This window comes from Sus scrofa, chromosome 4 (assembly GCF_054392235.1).
Source record: "Sus scrofa isolate SSC_HxYL_T2T_F1_AM1 chromosome 4, Sscrofa_HxYL_maternal_Yorkshire_Landrace_v2.0, whole genome shotgun sequence".
NCBI classification, from domain to species: domain Eukaryota; kingdom Metazoa; phylum Chordata; class Mammalia; order Artiodactyla; family Suidae; genus Sus; species Sus scrofa.
The window spans coordinates 76,306,531-76,331,448 of record NC_139386.1 but is presented as its reverse complement, the minus strand read 5'-3'; the positions used below and the strand labels follow the sequence as shown (position 1 = coordinate 76,331,448).

At 41.2% G+C, this 24,918-nt stretch overlaps 1 protein-coding gene across 18 annotated transcripts in view; it reads right to left on the bottom strand.

Annotated features, from left to right (window-relative positions):
* Positions 1–24,918, bottom strand: part of ASPH (aspartate beta-hydroxylase) — a 203,362-nt gene that overhangs the window by 124,650 nt on the left and 53,794 nt on the right. For 6 of the 18 annotated variants that reach the window (XM_021089316.2, XM_021089318.2, XM_085022304.1 and 3 more), the window contains 8 exons: positions 16,418–16,510; positions 12,935–13,009; positions 8,083–8,184; positions 7,859–7,981; positions 4,867–4,899; positions 3,597–3,653; positions 2,950–3,000; positions 2,457–2,489 (listed from right to left, as the gene is read on the bottom strand). In XM_021089316.2, the coding sequence (XP_020944975.2) occupies positions 2,457–2,489; positions 2,950–3,000; positions 3,597–3,653; positions 4,867–4,899; positions 7,859–7,981; positions 8,083–8,184; positions 12,935–13,009; positions 16,418–16,510 (567 nt within the window). The remainder of the gene's footprint in view (positions 1–2,456; positions 2,490–2,949; positions 3,001–3,596; positions 3,654–4,866; positions 4,900–7,858; positions 7,982–8,082; positions 8,185–12,934; positions 13,010–16,417; positions 16,511–24,918) is intronic. The other 12 variants (XM_021089323.2, XM_021089327.2, XM_085022307.1 and 9 more) reach the window with 5 other exon arrangements.

Below are 24,918 nucleotides of genomic sequence, written 5' to 3'. Positions count from 1 at the left end.
AATTTACTATGTTCTGCAGGTTCTAGAGTTTAGGGAGTTTAGTACAGAATATATTTGCTTCTCCCACTGAAAAACAGTGTTTGTTTACATCCTACTTATAGATATAGTCACTTGGTTTCCCTCGCTTGGTTCCTGATTTGCACAATTTTAGTACGTAATAAATAATCCTCTGTTCTATTAGATATATTTGTTTTGAAAAAAATGTATGTTCTAAAACAAGGTAATTCAAAGTATGTCATCAAATTTTGATGACTCCTCAGGGCATAATTTTACTCTGTTAACATTTTAAATTATGTTTCTTAGGATATTCTGCCATGAAAATATTTTTACTTTCACATCCTTTTTAGCATATTATCTAATTTTACACTTCTTTCAAATTTGATTTTAAACTTTCTAGATCTGGTCTGCAAATCTGCATTCCAAATATGTTCCTGTTAGCATATTTAGAAAAACACTAAAACTGCTGATAGACATGGTGAAAATTATCTCTAATCCACCTCTATGTGCAACTTTTAAACCTCAAATTCCTATTTTCTCCTTCAAATTCAACACTGAAAAAAATATCTAAATGCAATCACAGTGGCCGAGTTATTTAATTTCTTATTAAAAATACTAGTCCCTAGAGTCAGGCTCCAGGATTCTTCCAGTGGTACCATTCACCTCCCATAGGAATAGCCACCATGGATGATGATCTGGTTGGGTCTCAAATCTCAAAAACACACATTTGATAAATGAACATATCAGATCTATACATGGCACTTGCTAATTCTCTTCACTCAAGATTCATCTGCTAACATGTGACTATAAATTTTTTTGAAAATAGAGGAGTTCCCATTGTGGCTCAATGGGAACAAACCTGACTAGTATCCATGAGGACGTAGGTTCTATCTCTGGCCTCACTCAGTGGGTTAAGGATCTGCACTTGCCTCGAGCTGTGGTATAGGACGCAGTTGTGGCTTGGAGCCAGCATTGCTGTGTCTGTGGCGTAGGCCGGCAGCTACAGCTCTGATTTGACCCCTAGCCTGGGAACTTCCACATGCTGTGGGTGCAGTCCTAAACAGAAAAAGAAAAAGAAAGAAAGTAGAGACTGACTCTATATTACTCAGATTTAAATATCAAGCCCTAAAACTACCCAGCATGGAACATCCTCCAACCTTGACCCAGGCATTCCTTCGTCCTTTTTGCATCACAGAAAATTACACCCGATTGGCTTCTTTCCTTCTACCAATTCATCTTTGAAGATATTGGAATAAAAAGGATATTCCATTGGCTCTATCATTTCTTAGTCATAGGAACTTATGCAAAATTTCTTACATTCTCTGAACCTTATTTCTCTCATTTTGGAGGTAATGAAAATACACTCCATTTCATGGAGTTTAATAAAAACAACATGAACCAAGCCTGGGCAACAAGAAGATCTATAATTGCCTGAATCAGAATTGGACACCAAAATGCTTTTCTCCAGGCTCCCTTTAAGCCTGGAACGAAAATCCTCTGTACCCTTCTCCATGCTGGCAGATCAGTCATCTTTATTTAAGTGAAATTAATTTGCAGAGGCAGCTAGAGTAGTTAAACTCAGACTAAAGTAATCTTTCCCAACCACAAGACATATATATATATATATATTTTTTTTTTTTTTTTTTGTCCTTTTAGGGCCGCACCCACAGCATATGGAGATTCCCAGGCTAGGGGTCGAATCCAAGCTGTCACCGCTGGCCTACACCACAGCCACAGCAACACAGGATCTGAGCCATGTCTGTGACCTACACCACAGCTCACAGCAATGCCGGATCCTTAATCCACTGAGCGAAGCAAGGGATGGAACCTGCAACCTCATGGTTCCTACTCGGATTCATTCGCTTCCTCTGTGCCAAGACGGGGAACTCCCTCAAGACATATTTTCAATAAAAGAGTGCTATGGGAGTTCCCGTCGTGGCGCAGTGGTTAACAAATCCGACTGGGAACCATGAGGTTTCGGGGTCGATCCCTGCCCTTGCTCAGTGGGTTAACGATCCGGCGTTGCCGTGAGCTGTGGTGTAGGTCGCAGACGCAGCTCGGATCCTGAGTTGCTGTGGCTCTGGCGTAGGCTGGTGGCTACGGCTCCGATTAGACCCCTAGCCTGGGAACCTCCATTTGCCATGGGAGCGGCCCAAGAAATGGTAAAAAGACAAAAAGACAAAAAAAAAAAAGAGTGCTATGACTTTATAGTAGTGAGATTAAATTTTCTTGGTAACCGGTTCCTAAGGCACCTTGCAAAGAGTTTAAGAAACTATTTAGGCAATGACAGAACCACTGGAATAGGTAAACAACATCCTCAAGTAAACTCTGTGAAAAGTACCCATTCATTTGGATTTTTTCCGTTGAGGTGTTAAAAACACCACTCTCCATTTTTACAACCAAACTATGAGTCCATATTAAAACAAGTAGGTAGCTTAAGGTAAGGAGCATTTTCAAACCTTGTTCATCATAGTCTTGGTATGTTACGTCGTCTGCAAAAAAAGAGAATAAAACCAAAATAAGTACCACTTGAGTCATTCCGTGTAATTGCTTAGCTAAAAAAACACAACTTAATCTCAACTACAGATTTAGATTCCTTTCAATATTAATGTCTGCACACTGAGAAAAAGTCTCTGCCCAAAGCAACCTGTGGGAAAGGCAGGTAAATTACTTTCATAAAAATTCCTCAAATTGACATAAAACAAGACATGCAAAAGGAGTATTAGGAATTAATATCCTCCTTTGTTGTGGAAAGATGGCAGATGAGGTGAAATACAAAAGTCTGATCTTCTTTGAATAATCTAATTTTGTGACAAAGCAAAAAGTCTTGTATTTAGGTGTGAAAACTCATGTCTTTGACCCACTGAAAGAAAAGTCACCATGTTAATAGAGCATTGTGCTGGTAAAGCTGTCAGTAATGTTTAAAATCTAATGAAAACGTTCATCTGATACCTGCTTCTTGGTATATTCTTCCATCATCTTCCACTACTGGTTCACTGGACTCTAAAAAGAAAAAACATATACCTTTGCCAGACTTGAAAAAAAAAAAAAAAAAAACACATTGCTAGACACCATTCTAAAATATTTACAAGTCAATTCTCATCTTCACAGCTGTGAAAGAAAGATATTATTCTCACGATTTAATTAAATCTAAGCGGAATAACAGTCCATAATTTTCTCTCAAGGCACAAAGATAGGAAGGAGCAGAACTAGGATTTGCTTCCACTCTGACTCTACTACATGGTACTGCTTCGTTCATTTCCAAATATTCTTTCCAGTATCCCACCTACAAAGACCAAAATCCCAACAGTGGTTTGAAAAACACCTCTCCTTTTTCTCTATGTTCCTATGTAATATTAAATTTTTTTAAACTACTTAATGAATTCTACCACATTTATAGGTGTACAACAATCATCACAACCAAATTTTACAGCACTTCCAACTATGTAATATGAAATTATATTCAGAAATGGATAAAATATCTGGGCGACCAAAAATGATTATTATAAAGAGATCCCTATGTTGAAGCAGAGTGAATCATTAACCCTGACTGAAAATGACCTTGGCCACTGCCTCACACAGAAACATGTATCACAGACCTGGATTTTCTTGTTCATACATCATGTCTTCTGTATCTTGATTATAGGCTGGTGAGGCTGTAAATTAGGAAATAATTAGGAAATTACAAACATGTCTCCAAAAAAGGATTACACTTGATATTTAAAACAGGAAAAGCAAAATTTCTTCTAAGGATAGAAACCAAATCACAATGATGCTCAAACTTACATTCACTCCTGAAACAAACAGGTATTAATTGCTAAATACAGATGCCAAATAGAAAGATGAACAATAAAGTCCTCACTATCAATGAGTTTGTAATTGAAGCACAAAACTGGGGCACTATATTCCCATTTAGCTTATGCAAATTCAACTATAATCATGAAACAAAAAAATGAGACAGAGACTCAAGAGAGAGGGAGACAGCAGTGCAGGTGAACCCTCCTCCCGGGCACTCAGCAGGCACCTGCCAAAGTGAGCCTGAGCAAGGACACACACTCCCCAGCTCCTCATGTGGACTAAACACCTGTAGTTCTAGTGTTTGTAGACACCTACTGTTGAAACAATATAGGTCCTAAATGCCAACAATATCTCCTGCTCCTCAAGCACAAAAAGAGGGATCTATTCCAACATCAGGAGAAAAACTGGCCAACAACACAGTTTATTGAAAGATGATGTGTGCATGGAGTTCCCGTTGTGTCACAGGGGAAACAAATCCAACTTGGAATCATGAGGTTGCAGGTTTGATCCCTGGCCTCACTCAGTGGGTTAAGGATCCGGCATTGCAGTGAGCTGTGGTGTGGGTCGAAGACGTGGCTTGGATCTGGTGTTGCTGTGGCTGTGGCATAGGCTGACCGCTGTAGCTCCGATTGACCCCTAGCCTGGGAACCTCCACATGCCGTGAGTGCGGCCCTAAAAAGCAAAAAAAAAAAAAAAAAAAAGATGTGTCCATCTCCAGTGTTGCCATAGCTTCTGGGGACACATGACATGTTGACAACACATAATTCTAACCATTCACTGACTTTGTAATTTAAGACTACAAAACATGCAATTCCACAAAGTCTTTCAACCCATTACTAGGAATTTATCCCCAGGAAGTAGACTTCAAAAGCACAAAAATATAATCACAAATATAAATAAAATTGTGATATAATATATATTATATAATAATTATTATGATGTGACATTTGATATAAACTGTAACATTAAAATTAATAATAACCACAATCTTATCTTTCTTTCGCACAGTGCTCCTTTACAGGAAAAAACTCCTTCTAGTTAAAAAAGAATATCACTAAATTAAAATCTTACCTGTCTCTTCTACATGGTAGCTATCTTCAGTTTCTGAAAAAAATGACATTAAATAAATATTACTGCTTTCATAAAATGGTATGTTCATATACTGTATATGTATATTCTGAGTGAATGTTTGTCCTTTATTTTGAAAGCAAATAACTATTAAAATAAAACATGAGAGAGTTTCCTCATGGCTTAGCGGGTTAAGGATCGGTGTAGTCACTGCTGTGGCTCTGGTTACAGCCGTGGCATGCGTTCGATCCCTGGCCTGGGAATTTCCGCAGGCACAGCCAAAAAAAATTTTTTAAAAGCCCATGAAAATAGCAATTAAATATCTGCTAAACACTACCTTTCATTAGAACTGTACATAGAAATGTCTCACACATTCTCTTATATGATCCACTTAACATCCCACAAGGGTGATACGTACCATAACTCGGGCTATGGAGGGAGGATAATTTAGAGTAATACAGTGACAAAGGCCGTATCCACATCTCATTCCACTGTGGCATCCTATTTTCTGACACTTCCTGCCATGCTCTCGAGCAAAAGTGCATCATCTCCACACAGGGACACGAAGAACAGGGAGACTTTACTCATTTGAGGAGCTGAAAGTAACCCACACCACAAGGGCAAAGTGCTGCTACTCACGTGACCCTCATTAATTTAGCGGCCCTATGGAGTATATACATATATTTTTAAATTTCTGAAGATCTTTAACAAGCAACTTTTCAGTTCAAACTAACTCCACGCCCCAATCAAAAATTAGCTCAGAAAATAAGGTGTCTTCCACTTAGGAACTTTTCAGAAGTGTTTCTTCCTGCTCCCTATAACTCCTAACCTCAAAAATATCAAATTCTTTATATTTCAGATTATTTGAATGTCTTCATTGAAATGTGCTATATAAGCAGCATCTACGACACCAAAATTCTGAGCAGCTGTCAATCTTCCTGAACCATCGTGGCAGAAGGTAGGAAGGACCAAGAGAGACCAAGGAAATGCGGAAATGATTTTATCAGCATTCCTACTCAGAACTTAGAAAGATTTTTCCCATAGAAATCATGACATAGATGATAACTAAAGGTCTAAAGTTCAAAAGCTAATCTGTAAATAAATGCCTGTTTTCAATGCCCAGTGTAGCTGAAATCACACACATGTTCAAAAAGCATTCTGAACTGACATTTTTCCCAGAAAATTATGCATCATATACAATCCTATAGGTTGGTACGGACACAAACCAAACTACTTATAACATTATCTCCACGGAAAAGTGCATTTTTCTGCTCTCAACAACAGGCAGACATGTAAGCTTTGAGAAATACATTCATTCATTAGGATTGTTTGCTTCTCAAGGAGTTTCTCGGAATATTAAATACTGCAAGAAGTAGACCTACTTTGCTTTTTCATAACATTTATGCTTTAAAATAGTCCTTGCAACCCTTTACCAGCTGTACTGTCTGGAGGCTGCCTGTCCACGCGGCTTTTCCGTGGCCCGGACAAGTCCCAGGTGCCCCGCGTCCTTCCCACTCGTTAAGAGCCCAGATGTCAGAATCTTAACCTGCTCAGACCCAGCAGAGCAGGACGTGGGGTGAGGCCCAGGAGACAGTAAACAGCACAGCCACACTCGGGATCAACCCTGGTGCACTTTCCTAACTCCAGGGAGCTTGTACAAGTATCCTTTTGCGGGGCTCCACACCACAAACTTTCCGGTTCACTTTGTCCTGGGTGAGTCGCGGGAATTCTTTTAAAAGCTCCCCGGGGGCCACTACGGGGCCTCCAGGACCAGAAACCGCGTTCAGGGCTATCAATCCACGGTAGCGGATCTTGTTCACAAGAAGTTGTCTCTCTGCATCCGCGACCCCGTGGCTCCAGACCTTCCTACCGCACCAGCGGTGCGGATCTGATACCCGCCCCCCGCCACCTTCCTCACAGTTCTGTCTCCCTCTCTGAACTCTGCTTAGGTCCCCTGAACCCTGCAAGACACCCCAGTCTAGACCCTCTGTGGCCGGCGATGTGATGCTATTACACCGGTCCTACAGACTCTGATGACTAGGAGGGGACATATTATGCATTAGGGCTCATTCTGTGTTGGTGCCATCAACGTACCCCCGGCCCCCCGCGCCCCCAGTCAGCATCGGCTTGTTTTCTTGTCTCATTCTTCAAAAATAAAGCATCTGGGAGTTCCCGATGTGGCGCAGTGGGTTACAAACCCGACTAGTATCCATGAGGATGTGGGTTCAATCCCTGGCCTCGCTTGGTGGGTTGAGGATCTATCCATGCCTGAACTGTGGTGTAGGTCACAGAGACACAGCTAGGATCCTGCATTGCTATGGCATAGGACAGCAGCTGTAGCTCTGATTCCACCCCTACCCTGGGAACTTCCATTTGCCACAGGTGCAACCCTAAAAAAAAAAAAAGAAAAGAAAAGAAAAGAAAGTGCTGAAGGATTTCCCCTACATTCCAAAAGAAATTCCTATATCCTGAGAATTTCCCTGAACATGCTTTGAATTTAAAAAAATCAGGGAGTTCCTGTCGTGGCGCAGAGGAAACGAATCTGACCAGGAACCATGAGGTTTCCGGTTCAATCCCTGCCCTCGCTAAGTGGGTTAAGGATCCGGCGCTGCCATGAGCTGTGGTGTAGGTCGCAAACGCAGCTCGGATCCTGTGTTGCTGTGGCTGTGGTGTAGGGCAACAGCTACAGCTCCTATTCGACCCCTAGCCTGGGAATCTCCATATGCCTCAGATGAGGCTCTAAAAAGACAAAAAAAAAAAAAAAATATATATATATATATATATATATATATATATATATATATTTTAAAAATGGGACATCTATTTATTTTAGGGAAAAAATCATTTTAATTGAAGTTTTTAGCTTCAGTTTAAAAAACTTTAGAAAAAATTAAATACTGGTTTTAAAGGTGTCTAAGAAAAACTTCAACAGTCATAATTAAAAATTACCTATTGAATTTTATTCTGAAACCAAAAAAAAAAAAAAGTGTTCTACCTTCATGGATTGCTTCAGTTCCCATGGACTCAATTCTTTCATCTTCATCCCTTCCTGTGAGGAGAGCATCTTCCAGCTGCAGTTCTCCTGCTGGTGCATCCTGTTCTTGCTGCAGGTCCTCACCTTGAACAGTGAGAATGAACAAAGTGACACAGATCTGTAGCCAGGCCCCAGGCAGCAGCTGACACAGACACACACATCCCATCAGAACGGCTGCCACCTACCCACTTCAGCTGCTGGGCACGCCCGGGCCCTTCTCTGGGCCTCCGAACACACCGCTGCCCACTCTGAAGCTCTGTCCTCACTCTGGCCAAGGGCTAGTCCACCTGAGGGGGAACAGGTCCTCTCTCACTAGAACATAAACTCACCAAGGAAGGGACCTTCCATATTCTAGTGACCATGTATGGCCAGGACCTGGGCCAGGACTGGCCCTAGGAAGTTTTTATATTTAATAAGTAAATAAATGAGTTTAGAATTATATTTGCCTCTTCAGTTATCACTAGGTCAGAGCAAAGCTCACCTTGCAACTTTTCGCTAAGAGTTGACAAGACTCCAGGTAACAATCTTAAATAACTCTATGCAAATGCTTTATTGCAAAGAATAGCCAGGCACCATCTAAACCGTATGCTAGGTCATCTACATGAGGTCCACTGTTGTATACTTTGCTTCTAAAGGGTCCTATATTGAGCCTTCAAGTTATGCAGATGCTCATTTTCTCTTCTGAGATTTTCATGATATAATGAGCTGTTCTGCTTCTTGCTTCTCTTGTATAGATGTTGGACATGCTATGTTACTCCATTGCCACATGGTTCAGCTTGTCGCTGTGGTGAAAAGCATTCTCCCAGCAGTAACTTGGCATGACCTTAAGCAGAAGATGCTGGGCATAACACTCTAACCATAGGACACAAGAGAATTAGACCTAGCTGTGCAGTGCAGCATCACTCTAGGAGCGTGCAGTCTGAAATATGTGACTCAGGATCTACGTTCTTCCACACCAGCTGTGTGGCCCTGGGTAAGTTATTTAATTACTCTGTGCCTAAGACTTCTCTTTCATTAAAAAGAAAAAATAAGGCGTTCCCATCGTGGCTCAGTGGTAACGAACCTGATTAGTAACCATGAGGACACAGGTTCGATGCCTGGCCACGCTCAGCGGGTTACGGATCCAGCGTTGCCATGAACTGCAGTGTAGGTCACAGACACAGCTCGGATCTGGCATTGCTATGGCTGTGGCATAGGCTGACAGCTCCAGCTCCAATTCGACCCCAAGCCTGAGAACTTCCATATCCCACGAGTGTGGCCCTAAAAGGCGAAAAAAGAAAAAATAAGAGTACCTATTCACTGCATTGTCATGAGAACTAAAGCACTTGGAAAAATACCTGGCCCATAATAAGTATTTAGAATTTATTGTTGTTGTGCTGCTGATGTTGTTAATATATTTACCATCATCATCATCACAGTAATAACAATACTACTATTTCCACTGCTGCTGAACCCTCCCCTCAACTGCAGGATGGTGTCCTTAGCACGTTATGGTTGGTGTGGCCCAGTGATGCTCTCAGGTGTCACTGAATCCTTAGGCCCTTTTATTGGATTCTATTTGTCTCCCGTCTTCCCATCATAGCCTCCTATGTTATATCTCCTCATTTCAGATTTTCTCCTCAGCAAACCAGGGAACAGGGCAAGGAGAATTCTTCCTATCACTAATTCTACGACTCCTTTTCTTCTCGCCATGTTCCTTTCCCCTTATTCTCACTCACTCACTCATTTACAGTTTCTACATGAGCCAGCCTGATCTGGTCAGTGGAAGCATCTGTTTTCATAGGAAAACCAACCAAGCACTGGACACCGTGTGTGAGTCTCCACTGCTCAGGGACAGCCTGCTTTGAGAAAAACAGCTTCCGTAGAGCTTACTAGACCTCACCAGAGGGACTGCCATGCCCTCAACAGCCACCGCACCAGCCTTATGAGGTAGCACTATCATCCCACTCTGAAGGATGAGGGACTCGAGGAACTTTGCTAAAGGCACACTGCTAATAAATGCAACAGCAGTACCTAAACTACCAATGAACTACAGAATCATTGAGACAGAATCTCCTTTAGAGACAGTGTCAAGGAGGTCAAGTATGGTCTGATAGGATGTGAAGAGTGGAACACACACACACACACACACACATTAACAAGCTGGAACAAGTCAAAGGCCCCAGGGCAGGGACAGGCCTGGCAATTACAAGGAAGAGAGAAGGCCAGCTTCTGGGCTTTCTCGGCTAGAAAAAAGTGACCAGGGGGAGTTCCTGTCGCGGCTCAGTGGACATGAATCTGACTAGTATCCATGAGGATGCAAGTTCTATCCCTGGCCCTGCTCAGTGGGTTAAGGATCCCAAGGTGCCGGGAGATGTGTAGGTCGCAGACACAGCTCGTGTCTGGCATTGCTGTGGCTGTGGCATAGACTGGTGGCTGCAGCTCCACCTCAACCCCTAGCCTGGGAACTTCCGTATGCCACAGGGGCAGCCCTAAAAAGCAGGTTGGGGGGGGGTGACCAGGGGAGAGAGATCTGGCCCAGATAAGGCACAGTGGGCTGGGGCACATCAAACACAAGGTGCAGAGGAGCAAAAGATGGAAACAGGGACTGGTGACAGCTGACACTGTGCAGATATCAAAATACGTTGGAGGCAAAACTGAAGAGACCTGCTGATGGATGACATATGAGGGGAAAACATAAGCGAGAAATCAAGGAAAACTCCTAGGGTTTTAGCTTAAGCAACTAAGCAAATAGGGAGACCACTAAGTAAAATATGAAAGAATGGAATAAAAGTAAAACATTTTTGGAGGGGAGAGGGGAACTGTGAGATGGAGAAGAATCAAGAATTCAATTTTAGGGACACTTTAAGTGGGAGATATCCAAAAAACATGCAAATAGAGATAAGAATATACAGTTAGATAACCCAGGAGCTTAGATGAGAGAGCTGGGCTATAGATACATATTCAGAAGCAATACAAATAATATGCAAAGCCATGGCCTGTGATCCTCTAAGGAGAAAGTCTTGATAAAAAAGAAGTCTAGGAGTTCCCAAGTCGTAGCTCAGCGGAAATGAATCTGACTAGTATCCATAAGGATGCAGGTTCCACCCCTGGCCTCGCTCAGTGGGTTAAGGGTCCAGCATTGCTGTGGCTGTGGTGTAGGTTGCAGATGCAGCTCAGATCCCGAGTTGCTGTGGCTGTGGTATAGGCCAGCGGCCACAGCTCCAATTCGACCCCTAGCCTGGGAACCTCCATACGGTTCGGGTGCAGGCCTAAAAAAAGGCAAAAACAAAAAAAAGAAAAAAAAAAGACCAAGTCCGAGGAACACAATGGCAGACTGGACTCCCCCCTCCTCAGGGTGGCTTCCTGTATCCACTCACCTAAGTGTCTACCACGCCCTCCCCCGCCTTCTCCCCCCACCTTAGAAGAAATTTAGTGACCGACCAGCCCGACTCACTTGGGCACCAGGACAAGCTCCCATCTGCTCTCCCTCCACCTCATCTTTCACGCTGCAGACAGAACACAAAACCTCCAGTGGTTTCAACTCCTCTTAGAATCAAGTCAAAATCTCTCCACCTGCCTATTCCACGTGCCAGCTGACCTGAACTACATTCAGATCCTTTTGGCCTCTGGACTCTCACACACACCATGCCCTTTGCATAAAACCCGCGGCTAAACATTTGCCTGGCAAAGCACTGCACCATCCTTCTGTTCCTGATGCAAAATGTCCTTTCTTCCAGGAAGCCACTGCTAACCCCCAAATCTGAGAAAGTCCCTCATAGCACCCCGTGTTTCATCATCACAGCACTCACCTCATCATATTGGAGACTGTACTACCCTTGTGTTAGGTTAAATTTTAAAAAACGAAGTAGGGAGTTCCTGTCATGGCTCAGCAGAAATGAGTCTGACTAGCATCCATGAGGATGTGGGTTCAACCTCTGGCCTTGTTCAGTGGGTTAAGGATCTGGCATTGTCTTGCACTGTGGTGTAGGTTGTAGATGCGGCTCGGATCTGGCATTGCTGTGGCTGTGGTGTAGGCCAGTGGCTGCAGCTCAGATTCAACCCTCAGCCTGGGAACTTCCACATGCCACAGGCTCAGCTCTTAAAAAAAAAAAAAAAAAAGATGTAGGAAGGGAAAGCCTGCGTTTGCTCACATAGGCAGACATATGCTTGGGTGAAGTTGCTTTTCTAACTGAAAAGAAACTGGTAATAAAAGGAATACACAGGCTCCTAGACCCCTAGTAACCAAGGGCAAAAACCTACCCACTCAGCCAAAACTGGTCTCCCAAACAGCACAGATGAAGCTGGATCAGATGTTTTACACTTAACCCCAAATACCTAAGACTAAATAAGACAGTTTAGCAGGGCCTGCTAAAGCCCAATTTAAATGTCTTTAAAAATACATGCTTTTCCTTTAGGACTACCTTCGGCTCACACCAAACCACTGCAAGTTTCAGGATACGGTGTGTTCTGCCTTTAAAATCCTTCTGCTACACATTAGGCTTATTCCACCTGCTTTTATCAAGGATGCTTCAAGAAACAGTCTTCTAAAATCTTAAGACACTGGTTTCCAGGCTATCATTTAATAGTCTTTGTACAAAACTTCACATAAGAAACTTTTTAGATGTAAGAGCTGGGGAAGTGCTTTATATTCTCTAAGTAAATAGCATGTTTACTTCTCTAATAATATGACCCACGTAATTAAAAGTTTCTCCTTTTTTGCTTTGGGAGCTGCTCAAGCATTCAGTATAATTTGAGGCCCAATGACAGCTTCCAGACAGCCCATCACAGTTCCCTGGGTTTTCTTAAATCTCCCTCCCGCCTCTTGCTGTCATTGGTTTTTGGTGTATCATTGGTCTCCATTTATTCTCTTACCAATAAAATGGGGTAAAATAAAATGTGTAGTACTATTTTAGAAATACTTGTCCTCTAATAACTTGGGAAAAAACCCACAAACACTCAAGTATTATTTAAGTTTTAAAATAATGTCCAAGTCACTTTTACACAATTAATCATTATTTTAGTAAGGCATGAAAAAAACATATTTTTAATTCATACCATGTTCTGGGTACACGGTTTCATCAAGAAGTGACTGAATTTGGTCTTGCAGTTCATCTTCAATATTCTGAGGCCCTAAAATAATTACAAAACATAACTAAGTAGAAAAAAATCTAGATATTAATGTAGAACATGAAATACGGCCTCCATGTATACATATTAAAATAAATATATTTGCCTAATCATATCAGTTTTTCCCTTTTTTCTATGTGAGCAAAGACAGTAGATATTTAAAATTGGTTTTATTTTGACAACAGATATCAATGCTAAAAGACTTCTGCATAAAATTTTTAAAAATAGGAAACTAATTTGAATTCATATTTTTCTTAAAAAAAAAAAACCCTCCCTCAGAGCAAAATTTCTTCAGTTTCTAGTTAACAAAATTCAGAATAGTGATAGAAGAAAGAAAATGCAAAGTGCAAAGCTTTCAGAAAAGGAAGTACTGGGAAATAAAGATGAGCTCAATACACAGTCAAGTCCATGGTCAACCAGTGTCTTCCCCAATAGACTGGAGAAAGGGCCCTCTGACTGGTGTGAGGGCTGGGTGGATCAGGGTGGGCTGCTCACTCCCAGAAAGTGACAGGAAGCCTGAATAGAAGACCTTACAAGATAATCCTCCCAGCTCTGAAGACCCTTATCTGACAGTCAGATCCATAGATTCGAGCAGATGTAAATCACAGACATTGGTGACGACAGTCCAACGACACTGGGATGCTGACTGGATTATCAAGTTTATTGCCATACCACACAACAAACAAGAAGCCATAATTCCATTGACATTATTGCAAATTTTCTAACAAACGTCATCTATGTTCACTAAGTAGGAGTAGCTCGAGACTTAGTATCATGAACACGGTCATGTGAAATAATGCCAACGACATCAGCTATACCGATGACGTAATCTTCAATGACCAAAACAGAGTGAGTTAATTTAACTCTGGGTTGGAAAAAAGTGTGAGATTCTATTACACTACTTACCCAACAAAGCCATTTCTACAGCACACAGCATACAGATGTTTATATTTCACCAACTATGTTTATACATAGTCTCATAGAATTACAGAAGAGCCAGCCAATCTCTATTCTTCTCGCATCATCTCTCACAACTCCCACGACAGCCTTCTCACTGGGTTCTCAGTTTTACAACTGCTGACAGCACCATTCACAGAAAATATAATGTGAGTAAAGAAAAGCGGAGATTGGCTCTCCGCTCCTCTGCATAACACTTTCATGGCTTCCCTTGCCTGAAGAGATGAAAATCTAAGCTCCTTAAAGCCTCAAAAGGGAGTATAAGACCTCCACAATCTAGCCTTCACCTGTCTCTCTAGAATCATTTGCTGTCAGCACTGGCTGTGAACTTGGTGAGCGAACCATATTGTTTCATCTTCCCATGATTCTCTAATGCTCCTCCTTTCCCTGGAGAAGAGTCAGTAGAGGAAAAGAAAAAGAAAAAAAAAAACAACCCAGACTGCAATGAGTTAAAGACTAAGTGGGAAAAAGGGGGGGTGGGTGGGAAGCAACTGTAGATCCTTCTTTCAAAAGTGTGTCTAGTACTGCAAGGAGAGGGACTGGAGGGCAGGTAGATCAAGGGGGATGGTTATTTCACTGTGCTTTAATGAAAGATACCTTTGTTTACAGAATAGGTAGGTAGTCAGAGAAGAGAGAAGGCAAAGACTTAGACAAGAGGGAGGAGGAGAAGGCAACATTTAAACAAAACCACTATCACCAAGGAGTTGAAAAGGATGTGAGCTAATGACAAACCAAAGGACTCAGGAGGACAATTTATCAGTAATATGTAAAGAGTAATAATAACAAAGAATAAAAAAGGAAGAGAGAAAGCAAACAGTACATTTCAAAGTACCAGCTTTGACAAGCATGATTTTTTTAAATTATATATTAATTGACTACAGAGTAAAATTTGAGGTTCTAAGTCCAAATACACATTTAAGTTATAAAATTTAAAAAAAAAAGAAAAAAATCACTTTCGTGCCTGAGCCGCGGTATGATTATAGGGATTCTACAGGAATGGGAGAGAGAGACAGAAAGACAGAGACAGAGACAGAGAGAGAAACAGGAAATTCTCCTGGGATTATTAGAGCAACAACAAAAAATGAGAACAACATATTGATCTTTATTAAAAGGAAGGAGGGAAAATCAAGTATTATTCACCAGTACATAGTGATAACATCAGCGCCCCCCCCCCCCATTTGGAGTCAGTAATTACGTTGCCAGTATATGCAGTGTCATACCTAACACTTCCAATAGATGGCAAAATAAAACCAAAATTTTGAGAACTCCTGGGGAAGGGAAACATGTGCAGAAATTAAATAGTACTTTGTCATAAAAAATCAAAGCATAAAAAGGAAATGATAGTAATAGAATCACCCATTTATTAAGAGAGTTCAGCAGTTTTCATCCTATGGGTCACAGCCCCTTGAATAACTAAAAAAATACCTGAATTGATCTATGAATTCATGCAGATGTAAAACAGGCTTCACAGATATCATGTGGAGGCCTAGGAAGTCTTCTGCTATGGACAGCAGACTCATATTAAAAAGACTGGGGGAGTTTCCTTGGTGGCTCAGCGGTTAATGAACCCGACTAGGATCCATGAGGATGCAGGTTTGATCCCTGGCCTCGCTCGGTGGGTTAAGGATCCAGCTTTGCCATGAGCTGTGGTGTAGGACGCAGAAGAGGCTAGGATCTTGCATTGCTGTGACTATGGGTAGGCCTGTGGCTACAGCTCCAATTCAACCCCTCGACCCCTAGCCTGGGACCCTCCATACGCCACAGGTGCAGCTCTAAAATAGTAAAAAAAAAAAAAAAAAAGATTGGGAACTACTTTAAACAATGTGATGAAAGAGGACAAAACTGGTGTACAGTACAGGTCTAATTTCACTCTTAATATAATATGGTACAGTAGTCCTGGACTTGGAATGAAGGAACATAGCTCACAATGTTTCTAACTATGATAGCCCAGGAGCAACCCTCTGTGCCTTTGATTTTTTTTTTCTTTTTTGGTCTTTTTGCTTTTTAGGGCGGCACCTGCAGCATATGGAAGTTCCCAGGCTAGGGGTCTTATCGGTGCTGCTGTTGCCACTGGCCTATGCCACAGCCACCACAACAACGCCAGATCCGAGCCATGTCTGCGACCTACGCCACAGCTCACGGTGATCCTTAACCCGCTGAGCGAGGCCAGGGATCGAACCCGTAACCTCATGGTTCCTAGTGGGATTTGTTTCTGCTGCGCCACAACAGGAACTCCTGATTCTTGACCTCAAAAATTAAAATAATCCTGTGTAAATTTTTTTCTCGGAAAAAAATTAGGTTTACTACAAAATTTCAGACAAGAAGAATAAAAGGTATTTCATTATTATGCAAACTTTGTAAAACAAAATTATGGGTAAAACATGATTCTGGACACCACTATCTGGGCTACCTTGCAGCTGAGGTGCATCTGGTCAGCATCAGAGGAATGCTTACCTGGCCCCTCCAGAACCTGATCCTCCAGCCAAGGGTACGGCTCGGCCTCTTCTGGTGGGATTGTTGGCTTTGGAGCAGATCTTTCTTTAAGGCCTGCATTTTTATTCACAAAGTTAACTGAAGGGTTTTTTTTATTTTTAAAAAAAAAATTTTTTTGATGTTAAACCAAGCAAAATAATATTCTCAAACATTTCATCAAAACTGCCAGTAACTCGTTTTCCTAGACTTTATATTACATGAAAATGTTGATATGCTTAAAAATTCAAGTAGGAAAATAGTTTGTTCTTTAATTTCACCTAGGTCTTCAACATCTCTTTGCCTAAATAAACTCTCCTTTAAAAAAGAATAACAAATCATTGTTTAAATATTCATGAATCTCTAAAATATAAAGTCACCAAAAAATAAAAAATAAAAAAAATAAGGAAACCAAAACAAAAAGTCAGGTCTGAACCTGCCAAAATAAGTTCAGTATGAGTTCAAGCTCCCCTTGTGTTCATAAGTGACTAATTAACTTCTAAGTCTTGAACTCTGAATTGAGAAATAAGACAACTAAGATGCACCAGAATCCTACTGTTATTTATAAGCCTGCACTCCATGTTTTGATTTATATACAATTATTCTTAAAAACTGTAGTTAAACATGGGAGGAAACCATACGTAATTCACTATATACAATCTTCTAAAGGTAACACTTATGAGCTATTATTCCATTAAAAAACATGGGGAAATAAAGTTCTTTTGTTTTTTTTTTTTAAGCCTTTAAGTAAAATAAGACATCAGGGTAAATTAACATGAAAGCTGATTTTGAAGTGCATGATAGTCTAAAATCTATAACATTGCTAGTTTTTTGGTATTTTCATATGTAGCCCATTAAAATATAAACTAAATTAAATACAATTATTTAGAAACCTAAATCAGATGGTCAAGAGCCTGACAATTCCATTGACCAAACTCTCGGCTCTTCGCCAGCCCACAGGGAATCTTGTACTGAGATCTGCTGTTAAAGAGCATGTGTTCTGCGTGCATGTCTGAAAAGGTTCAGCACAGAACTGAGAGGCCTTTTCTAAACTTAAGCACCTCTCCACAACTCAGTGTGGATATAGTATGATAGTCTGCGAAATCCTCATTTCAATACTTCTTCTTTGGTTCTTTTTATTTTCCCTTTTCTGTATCTCTTCATTTTTCTCTCATTGACAAAAACATACGCCCACTTTCCTTTTCCAAATCCTAAAAAGACACTGAAACAGAGCTTCGAGGGACTCCCCACCTCATCATTTAAATCTCCTCTAGTCACTGATTTCTGACACAATTTATCCAAAAAACCTAACTTTAGAAAACCCGACACCAACACACATAGCTGTGCAATATTCCTAACTAGAAAGCAGATTCCAGAGACAGCATGCACACCTAGGCAGAGACCCTAACTGTAGCTCCATCCATTTCAGGGGGGCAGGAGGTAACTATCAAAAGGCATCATGTTTCAAATCCCAAGCTGAGGGCTGAGAACTCTCCCATGTCCTTTTCATTTAAACAACCCATGCTTACATCTCTGACTGTTCATGGAACAGGGATGGACGGACCTATTCACGGCTAAGTTTTGCTGAATGAATAGGACGAACCTTGAGTCGTCACAATCAATCATTTATCTTTACACTCTCAGCACCTGAGAAAACACTTGGCACAGAGCAGGTGCTCAATAAGCACGTGTGAAGGGCTGAGCACACCCAGGGTGCAACTGCTCTGCTCTTTAAATGGCTGCAGACTCTGCCAGAGCCAGGGTTCCAGCTGCAAACAGCTTAGGGCTATAGAGGACGGAAGTGGGGGAGGGGTGCTTGTCAATTTTCCTACTACTATTTACCAAAGAGAAGTCTACGTGTGCTCTGGCAGCATCCACCGTTGTGGTCCATGGACCTGACTCTCCCGGACAGTCCCTGTTTATGTCTGCTGTCCTGGAATCATTATTTCACTGTCACAAGTATCTCAGATTGGATGAAAATTTACCAGGTTCTTCACTAATCCCATCCATGGCAGGTTTTCAAACTGTGCTCCACGGGTTCGATAAGCAGTAAAATATTTCCCCATGAAACTAAAGATTTAAGCTGCTTGAAAATCCCATTTTTAATTGGTTTTCCAAAAAAAGTTTTATTTGAAAAAATTTGGATGCTAAACGTGCTTGCAAAACTATGAGTTCATAAATATCCAGACCCACAAACTGGCTTTCTTTAAATCAGCTGGGAGTTATTTGTCTCTAAAAATGAAATTGTAAACAGTGATAAACAACAGGAGAAAGCAAAAGTACATAACAAGAGAAAACATGGAGCAGTTTTCTTTTCTGTCCAGAGTGGCAGCGGAATTGTAAATTTACTGGTACCTGGTCGCAGCTCTTTTTCAGAGGTGAAATCAATGCAGAAATTAACTATTTTATAAATTTCAAAGAAGCTGAAGATCATATTAACACATCTTTTTCCCTAGGCCCTTATAAACTTTCTACTATTTAAGAAAAACACATTCTGGAATAATTCTTATTGTTTTGATAACCATATGGAAGCTTTTACTCTGGCATCTACAAAAAGATCTCTGTCACCCAAGTCCATTTTAGTCCATGAATCCATGAATAAATGTTCCCCAAACAGTGGTAAATCCATATCTCAGACAAGATTTTAGGCAAAAGGTAAACAAAAATTTAGAAAAATAAATACATATCACGCAAAGGAAAGGTATTCAAACTGGATTTATTACGAGGTTCACACGGCAAGGATGTAGCACTGAAGTAACTAGTCGAATTTGGGTTATGAAATGAATGTAGCAGTTTTGATGTTCCTGGGGCTGCAAATAACAAAACACCAACTCACACTGGCTTGAGCAAGATAGTTTATTATCTGACTTCACAAGAAGCACAGAGGCAGCTGGCTCACGCTCAGCACTGGCTTCATCCTTAGGCCACAATCGGGGCTTTTCCAGCTGCAAGCTCCTCTTTCAGCAAGATGGTGTCCAGAAGAAAGGACCACCTCTTGCTCTGCTTCCTTCTTAGGCTTGAGGAAGTCTTGCCTGGAAGCTCCCAGAATTCTTCCCTTTCAATTGTAATCGTCAAAACCAGAACCCGCTTCCATTCCTAAACGGGCAAGGGAAGCAGGAGGACCACACTTGCTGGATAGTAATTATCCAGGCTTGACTGAATGTTGCAAGTTAACCACAGCAGCTTCCGTATGATGTGGAAAACCAACGAATTCCCTTAAAACATACCTTGGTTTTAGTTTTTGGGGTGCATCCGATACATTAGAAATTTTTTTTAAGTTTAGGTTAATAAATAGCACTTTTCCTCTAATCGTAAGTGAAAATGGAAGAAGTTGCCAAAAGTAAATGAAATGAGCACACAGAAATCTATTCAATGTTCTACAATAACCTACATGGGAATGGAGATGTGTGTCTGTATGACTGAATCACTTTGCTGTACAGCAGAAACTAACACGACACTGTAACCCAATGATACTTCAATAAAATTACATTTAAAAAATAAAATATTTTTAAAAAAGGAAAAGAAAAAAGCACTTGAACTCATAGTAAATTTGATTATCTGACACAATTATCCTGGCCCAATATAAGCTTACTTGGTTCAGTGCTACCCAACCACAGCTGATCATGAGGTGAAAGAACGGACTTTCTTCCCCAAAACCCCCAACAGTTTAAAAGCGACTACAATGCATGTTGCATTCGTTCGTTCAACAAATATTTAGCACTCACTAATGCAAGGCACTGTTTTATAGGAAACCAACACACAAACCCCCTCCCTCCCATAGGAAGGGATCAATTAAAAAGGTAAGAAACAGGAATTGTTTAGAGTATATCAGAGGGGGAAGTGGCAGGCCCTTAGGGAAAGGGAGTGGGACTATTTATGAGAAATTGACAAGGAAATGACTCACTGCTAAGACTGGGACAGACCCCTGAACAAAGTCAGGGATGTGGCCACTGAGCTACACTGGGGAGGAGTCTGCAGGAAAAGCTCTAGACCAGCAAGTAGGACCTTCCTCAGCCAGGAAGGTTCGGGAGTGAGGAGGACCAGGTGGCCAGCACGCTGCGGAGGACAGGCCTGAGCATCAGCAAGGTCCTGGCCACCCGGCTCACCAAGGCCTTTACTTGAGTGAGAGTCAAGGATTCACTTTTTCCAAGAATTAGACACAAACTGCTGTCTCTGGAGTTCTCGTGGTGGCGCAGTGGTTAACGAATCCAACTAGGAACCATGAGGTTTCGGGGTCGATCCCTGGCCTTGCTCTGTGGGTTAAGGATCCGGCGTTGCCATGAGCTGTGGTGTAGGTTGCAGAAGCGGCTCAGATCCCGCATTGCTGTGGCTGTGGTATAGGCCGGCAGCTACAGCTCCGATTAGACCCTTAGCCTGGGAACCTCCATATGCCTCGGAAACGGCCCTAGAAAAGGCAAAAGGACAAAAAAACCCCAACAAACTGCTGCCTCAACAAAATCTGCAAAAGGATTATACAGAGTGTGTTGCTTCATAGGGCTTCATATACCTAGCCCATAAAAGCTAAGGCACTTGGGGGTTCCCATTGTGGCTCAGTGGTAACAACCCGACTAGGATCCATGAGGATGCGGGTGCGATCCCTGGCCTCGCTCAGTGGGTTATGGATCCAGCATTACCCTGAGCTGCAGTGTAGGTCGAAGATGCGGCTGGCTGGGATCCCGAGTTGCCGGGGCTATGGTGAAGGCCGGCAGCTGCAGCTCTGATTCGACCCCTAGCCTGGGAACCTTCATTTGCCACACATACGACCCTAGAAAGAAAAAAAAAAAAATTGAAACCTAATTGTGAAAAACTTACTTATAAGTTTGCTTGGTCCTCAGAACACATTTTCCCATCTAGTTCATGTTGTTTTATCCTCAGGCAAATGAAGGGAGCGGGCTATGAGACGACAAGATTGTTTCTGAGGATTTTATCTGAGTTCCTCAAACAAGATTTTCATGAGAAAAAGTCTCAGGAGATATCCACCCTTGTTTTCTGAGAACAACTTTCTCTTTAACTAGAACCTGGAGGATGTAAAGAGTTTAACGACAAAATAAACCTAACTCACCTGTTAACTAAGTGATAGTGTTTATCATATGGAAATATTCTCTTATATTCTTTTAGCTGTCTGCAGTTATGGCTGAGCAGGGTTGGGATGGGTTCTCGCTATTTCCATTGCTCTAACTCCGAGATACCCCATCGGGCTCATTCCATCCAACCCTTGAGATCCAGTCAGCAGCGGAATGAGGCATCAGGTGAGGAGAAGAGAAGAGGAAAACAATTGCATGAGCCGCTGCTGCCTTTGATGCAGATGAAGTGCAGGGTATAAACACTCACTGTGTGGCCAGCCGGCACCTATCCCACCCCCCACCCACCTTACTCCTGTTCTTCCAGTAAAAGCACACCGATTCTCATTGAGGGACTGGTTTCCCATCCTTCCACAGTCTGAAAGGTGGCACTTACATGCCTGTGGTCCTGCAGTCACAGCTCTGTTACCCCATCCCCGCTCCCTCCCCTCATTCTGTAAGGATTAGGGATAAATATGAGGGGGGTGGGGAATGGACCTGACCCAGGGCAGGCTGCCTGAGAAAGAAGGCCACCCTCAGAGAGTCCAAAGATGGAGAGAGGGATCCAGACCACTGTCTGAGCACAATCAAGAGACAAACCCCACAACTCTCCCCAGAGCGTTACAGTTAAGTCAGCCAGTCCATGTTTTCAGTCCATATAAGCTAATTTTAATGAATATAACCAAAAGAATTCTGGAAAATACTTAGAAGTCAAACTACATGTGTTCCTAATATCCGAAGGAAGAATGATGAATGCCTTGTCCACAGAAATATATTTACACCAAGACTTGCAAAACAGGACATTAGGGATTAAATGGATTTTTGCAGACTGGAATAGAAAACCTCCAAAGACCATAAAACCACTTCTATGGGAAAATGTGTTCTGAGGACAAACAAACTTATAAGTAAGTTTTTCACAATTTAGAATTGTTATGCCTAATACTTAAGGCTATACTTTGTTTCTTCGTAACTAGCCTTTACAGCTCACATCTTGTCCTTCCATGTGTAACTGTATCCTTTAAATAACTGAGCATTCTTGTGCCTTTACACATACGTAAGTAACATTTAGAATGACTTTCATTCGCCCCCCCCAATGATCTCAGTAGAACAAAGCAGGGGCCAGTACCCCCATTCCACAAAGACATGTAAGTCACAAAGGATAAAGGATAAGTATTTGTCTCACAATCTGCTGGTAAAAGCAGGAATGGGATCATAGCCCAAGCGCGTCTACATTTTTGACGACTGAATGAAACAGCTTGGTAGAATTTTCCCATTATTCTGCCAGAGAAAAGGGAAGCATGAGTTCCAACAACGTACCAGCTGCTCGTGCACAGGTAATGCCAGCTGTTTCCATAGCACCTTGAGGGAAAGGTGAGGTAAACCAGCATTTCCAAGACGCATATTCGAGTGAACTAACCTGAGTAATCAATTTGGAGAGTTGTCATTGACTGCATGTACAGAAGGAACAGTGCAGGACACAGGAGAAAAGAGTTCAAGTCAGAAGTCACAGTCAAAATCATCAGACCCATTTCACGGAAAATGATATGACAATGCACTTAAACTATTGACACGTAAAATCATACTTGTCTATGACCTGTTTCCTAGTGCAGGCAGTATATACAGGGAGACCTTATTACCCAAGTAATCATCATGAGAACCTCTGAAGTGACAAAGGAGCATGGCCACAACACCAGGACACACTTTCTATGAGCCAATCACTGGCAGAATTAATTCCCCAGGGTTAACTCCAACTTTCACGCCCATGGTTTATGTCGATTTCTTTACCAGTCTCCCCCTCATTTTGAAGAGTGGACTGTCTATACATAATGCAAATCACCCATAAAGTAAAACTAAAATATTATTTAAAAAACCAAACAAACAAAAGTGGAGGTCCTGCTGTGGCACAGTGGGTCAAGAATCTGACTGCGGTGGCTCTTATTGCTGCAAGAGCCGCGGGTTCAGTCCCCTATGTGGTGCGGTGGGTTAAAGGGTCCAGCAAAAAGTGCGGCATAGGTCACAGCTGCAGCTCAGATTCAATCAGAGCTGGCTCAGAAACTTCCATATGCTGTGGGTGTGGCCATATGTCATGGGTGTGGCCATACAATTAAAAAAATAAAAAAATTTTTAAATGAAAAAAATAAATTTTAAAAAAGATTTCAAATAGTTGATTACAAGCGATGTTAGAAATAGCTGAAATTCACACACACAAGCCATTAACCAATGAAACACAGAAGTTACACATCACAGCAACTGAAGGAAAAAAAATCGAGGATGAAGTGCTTCTCAAGTATTTTGAACATTAAAGGATAAGAGATTCCTGGAAAAACTGATAGGCTCTCAAATATTTTTCTGTAAAATAGACCGTCTTTATGACATGGGGACACAATCATACAAAGTTTAAGGAAAATTACACCAATAATACCAAGTTTTAGAATTCCATGTATTATCTCTTAGCGCAGATTAAATAACATGTTGGTGATATAACAAAATTAATTTATACTCTCGGTATTTAATTTTCACTTTTCAGGACTTTTTCTGTCTCCCAACTACTTCACGTTATAAAGTTTTTGTCCCTGTTTTTAGTTAACTTATTTTAAAAAAAGTGACATTTCTGGTTTTAATGATTTTTACATAATAATAAGCCCCAGAATATAGAAATACTACGTGCTGAATAAAAAAATGAGTAAAACTGAGAAAGCAAGCATAATTTTAATCCATCAACCATGATCAAAAGCAGATCTTGCATTAAGTTTTTTAGGTGAACAGTAAGGGCCAATGCAGCTGAGTAAAGTGTGACTTTGACCGCAAAAAAATTCACTTAAAGCCTTTATTTACTGAATAAAATGAAAGGAAGAAAGAAAGAAAGAGAAAGAAAGAGGAAAGAAAGAAAGAAAGAAAGAAAGAAAGAAAGAAAGAAAGCAAGCAAGCAAGCAAGCAAGCAAGCCAATTCCCAGTTCACAAGAGCTCCTGAAATATTTTTAATGTTTTAGCAGAGAAGTTTCAAGTCAATTCTGGAGCTGATATTCAAAGGAAAACTCAATGACAAAACTAAAATATTTCCAAGTGCTTTAGTGCTTTACTACGTAGCAACAGAAAATGTTTACATGCTTACAGTGATTAGGATTATTCTAAATTTTTTTCACTCATTTTCTTAGAATTTAGCATCTATATACTTCATGACCCACTGCCACTGAGCGTCCTTCCAAAACCTAAGCAAAATTAGAATGCCCTTAATAAGTGTTATAATTCTCTGCCTTTTTCTGCAAGGGAGGGGGGAAAAGCCATCTATACAGAAATGAACACTTAAAATCTGGTACATAAATTTAAAAAATCAATCCATTTATCTTAGCAAGAGCTAACATCAGGATATAAAAAGCTGTAATTTTATGTAGTTGGTAGACATAGTTTTGCTCATTGTTCTGTCCT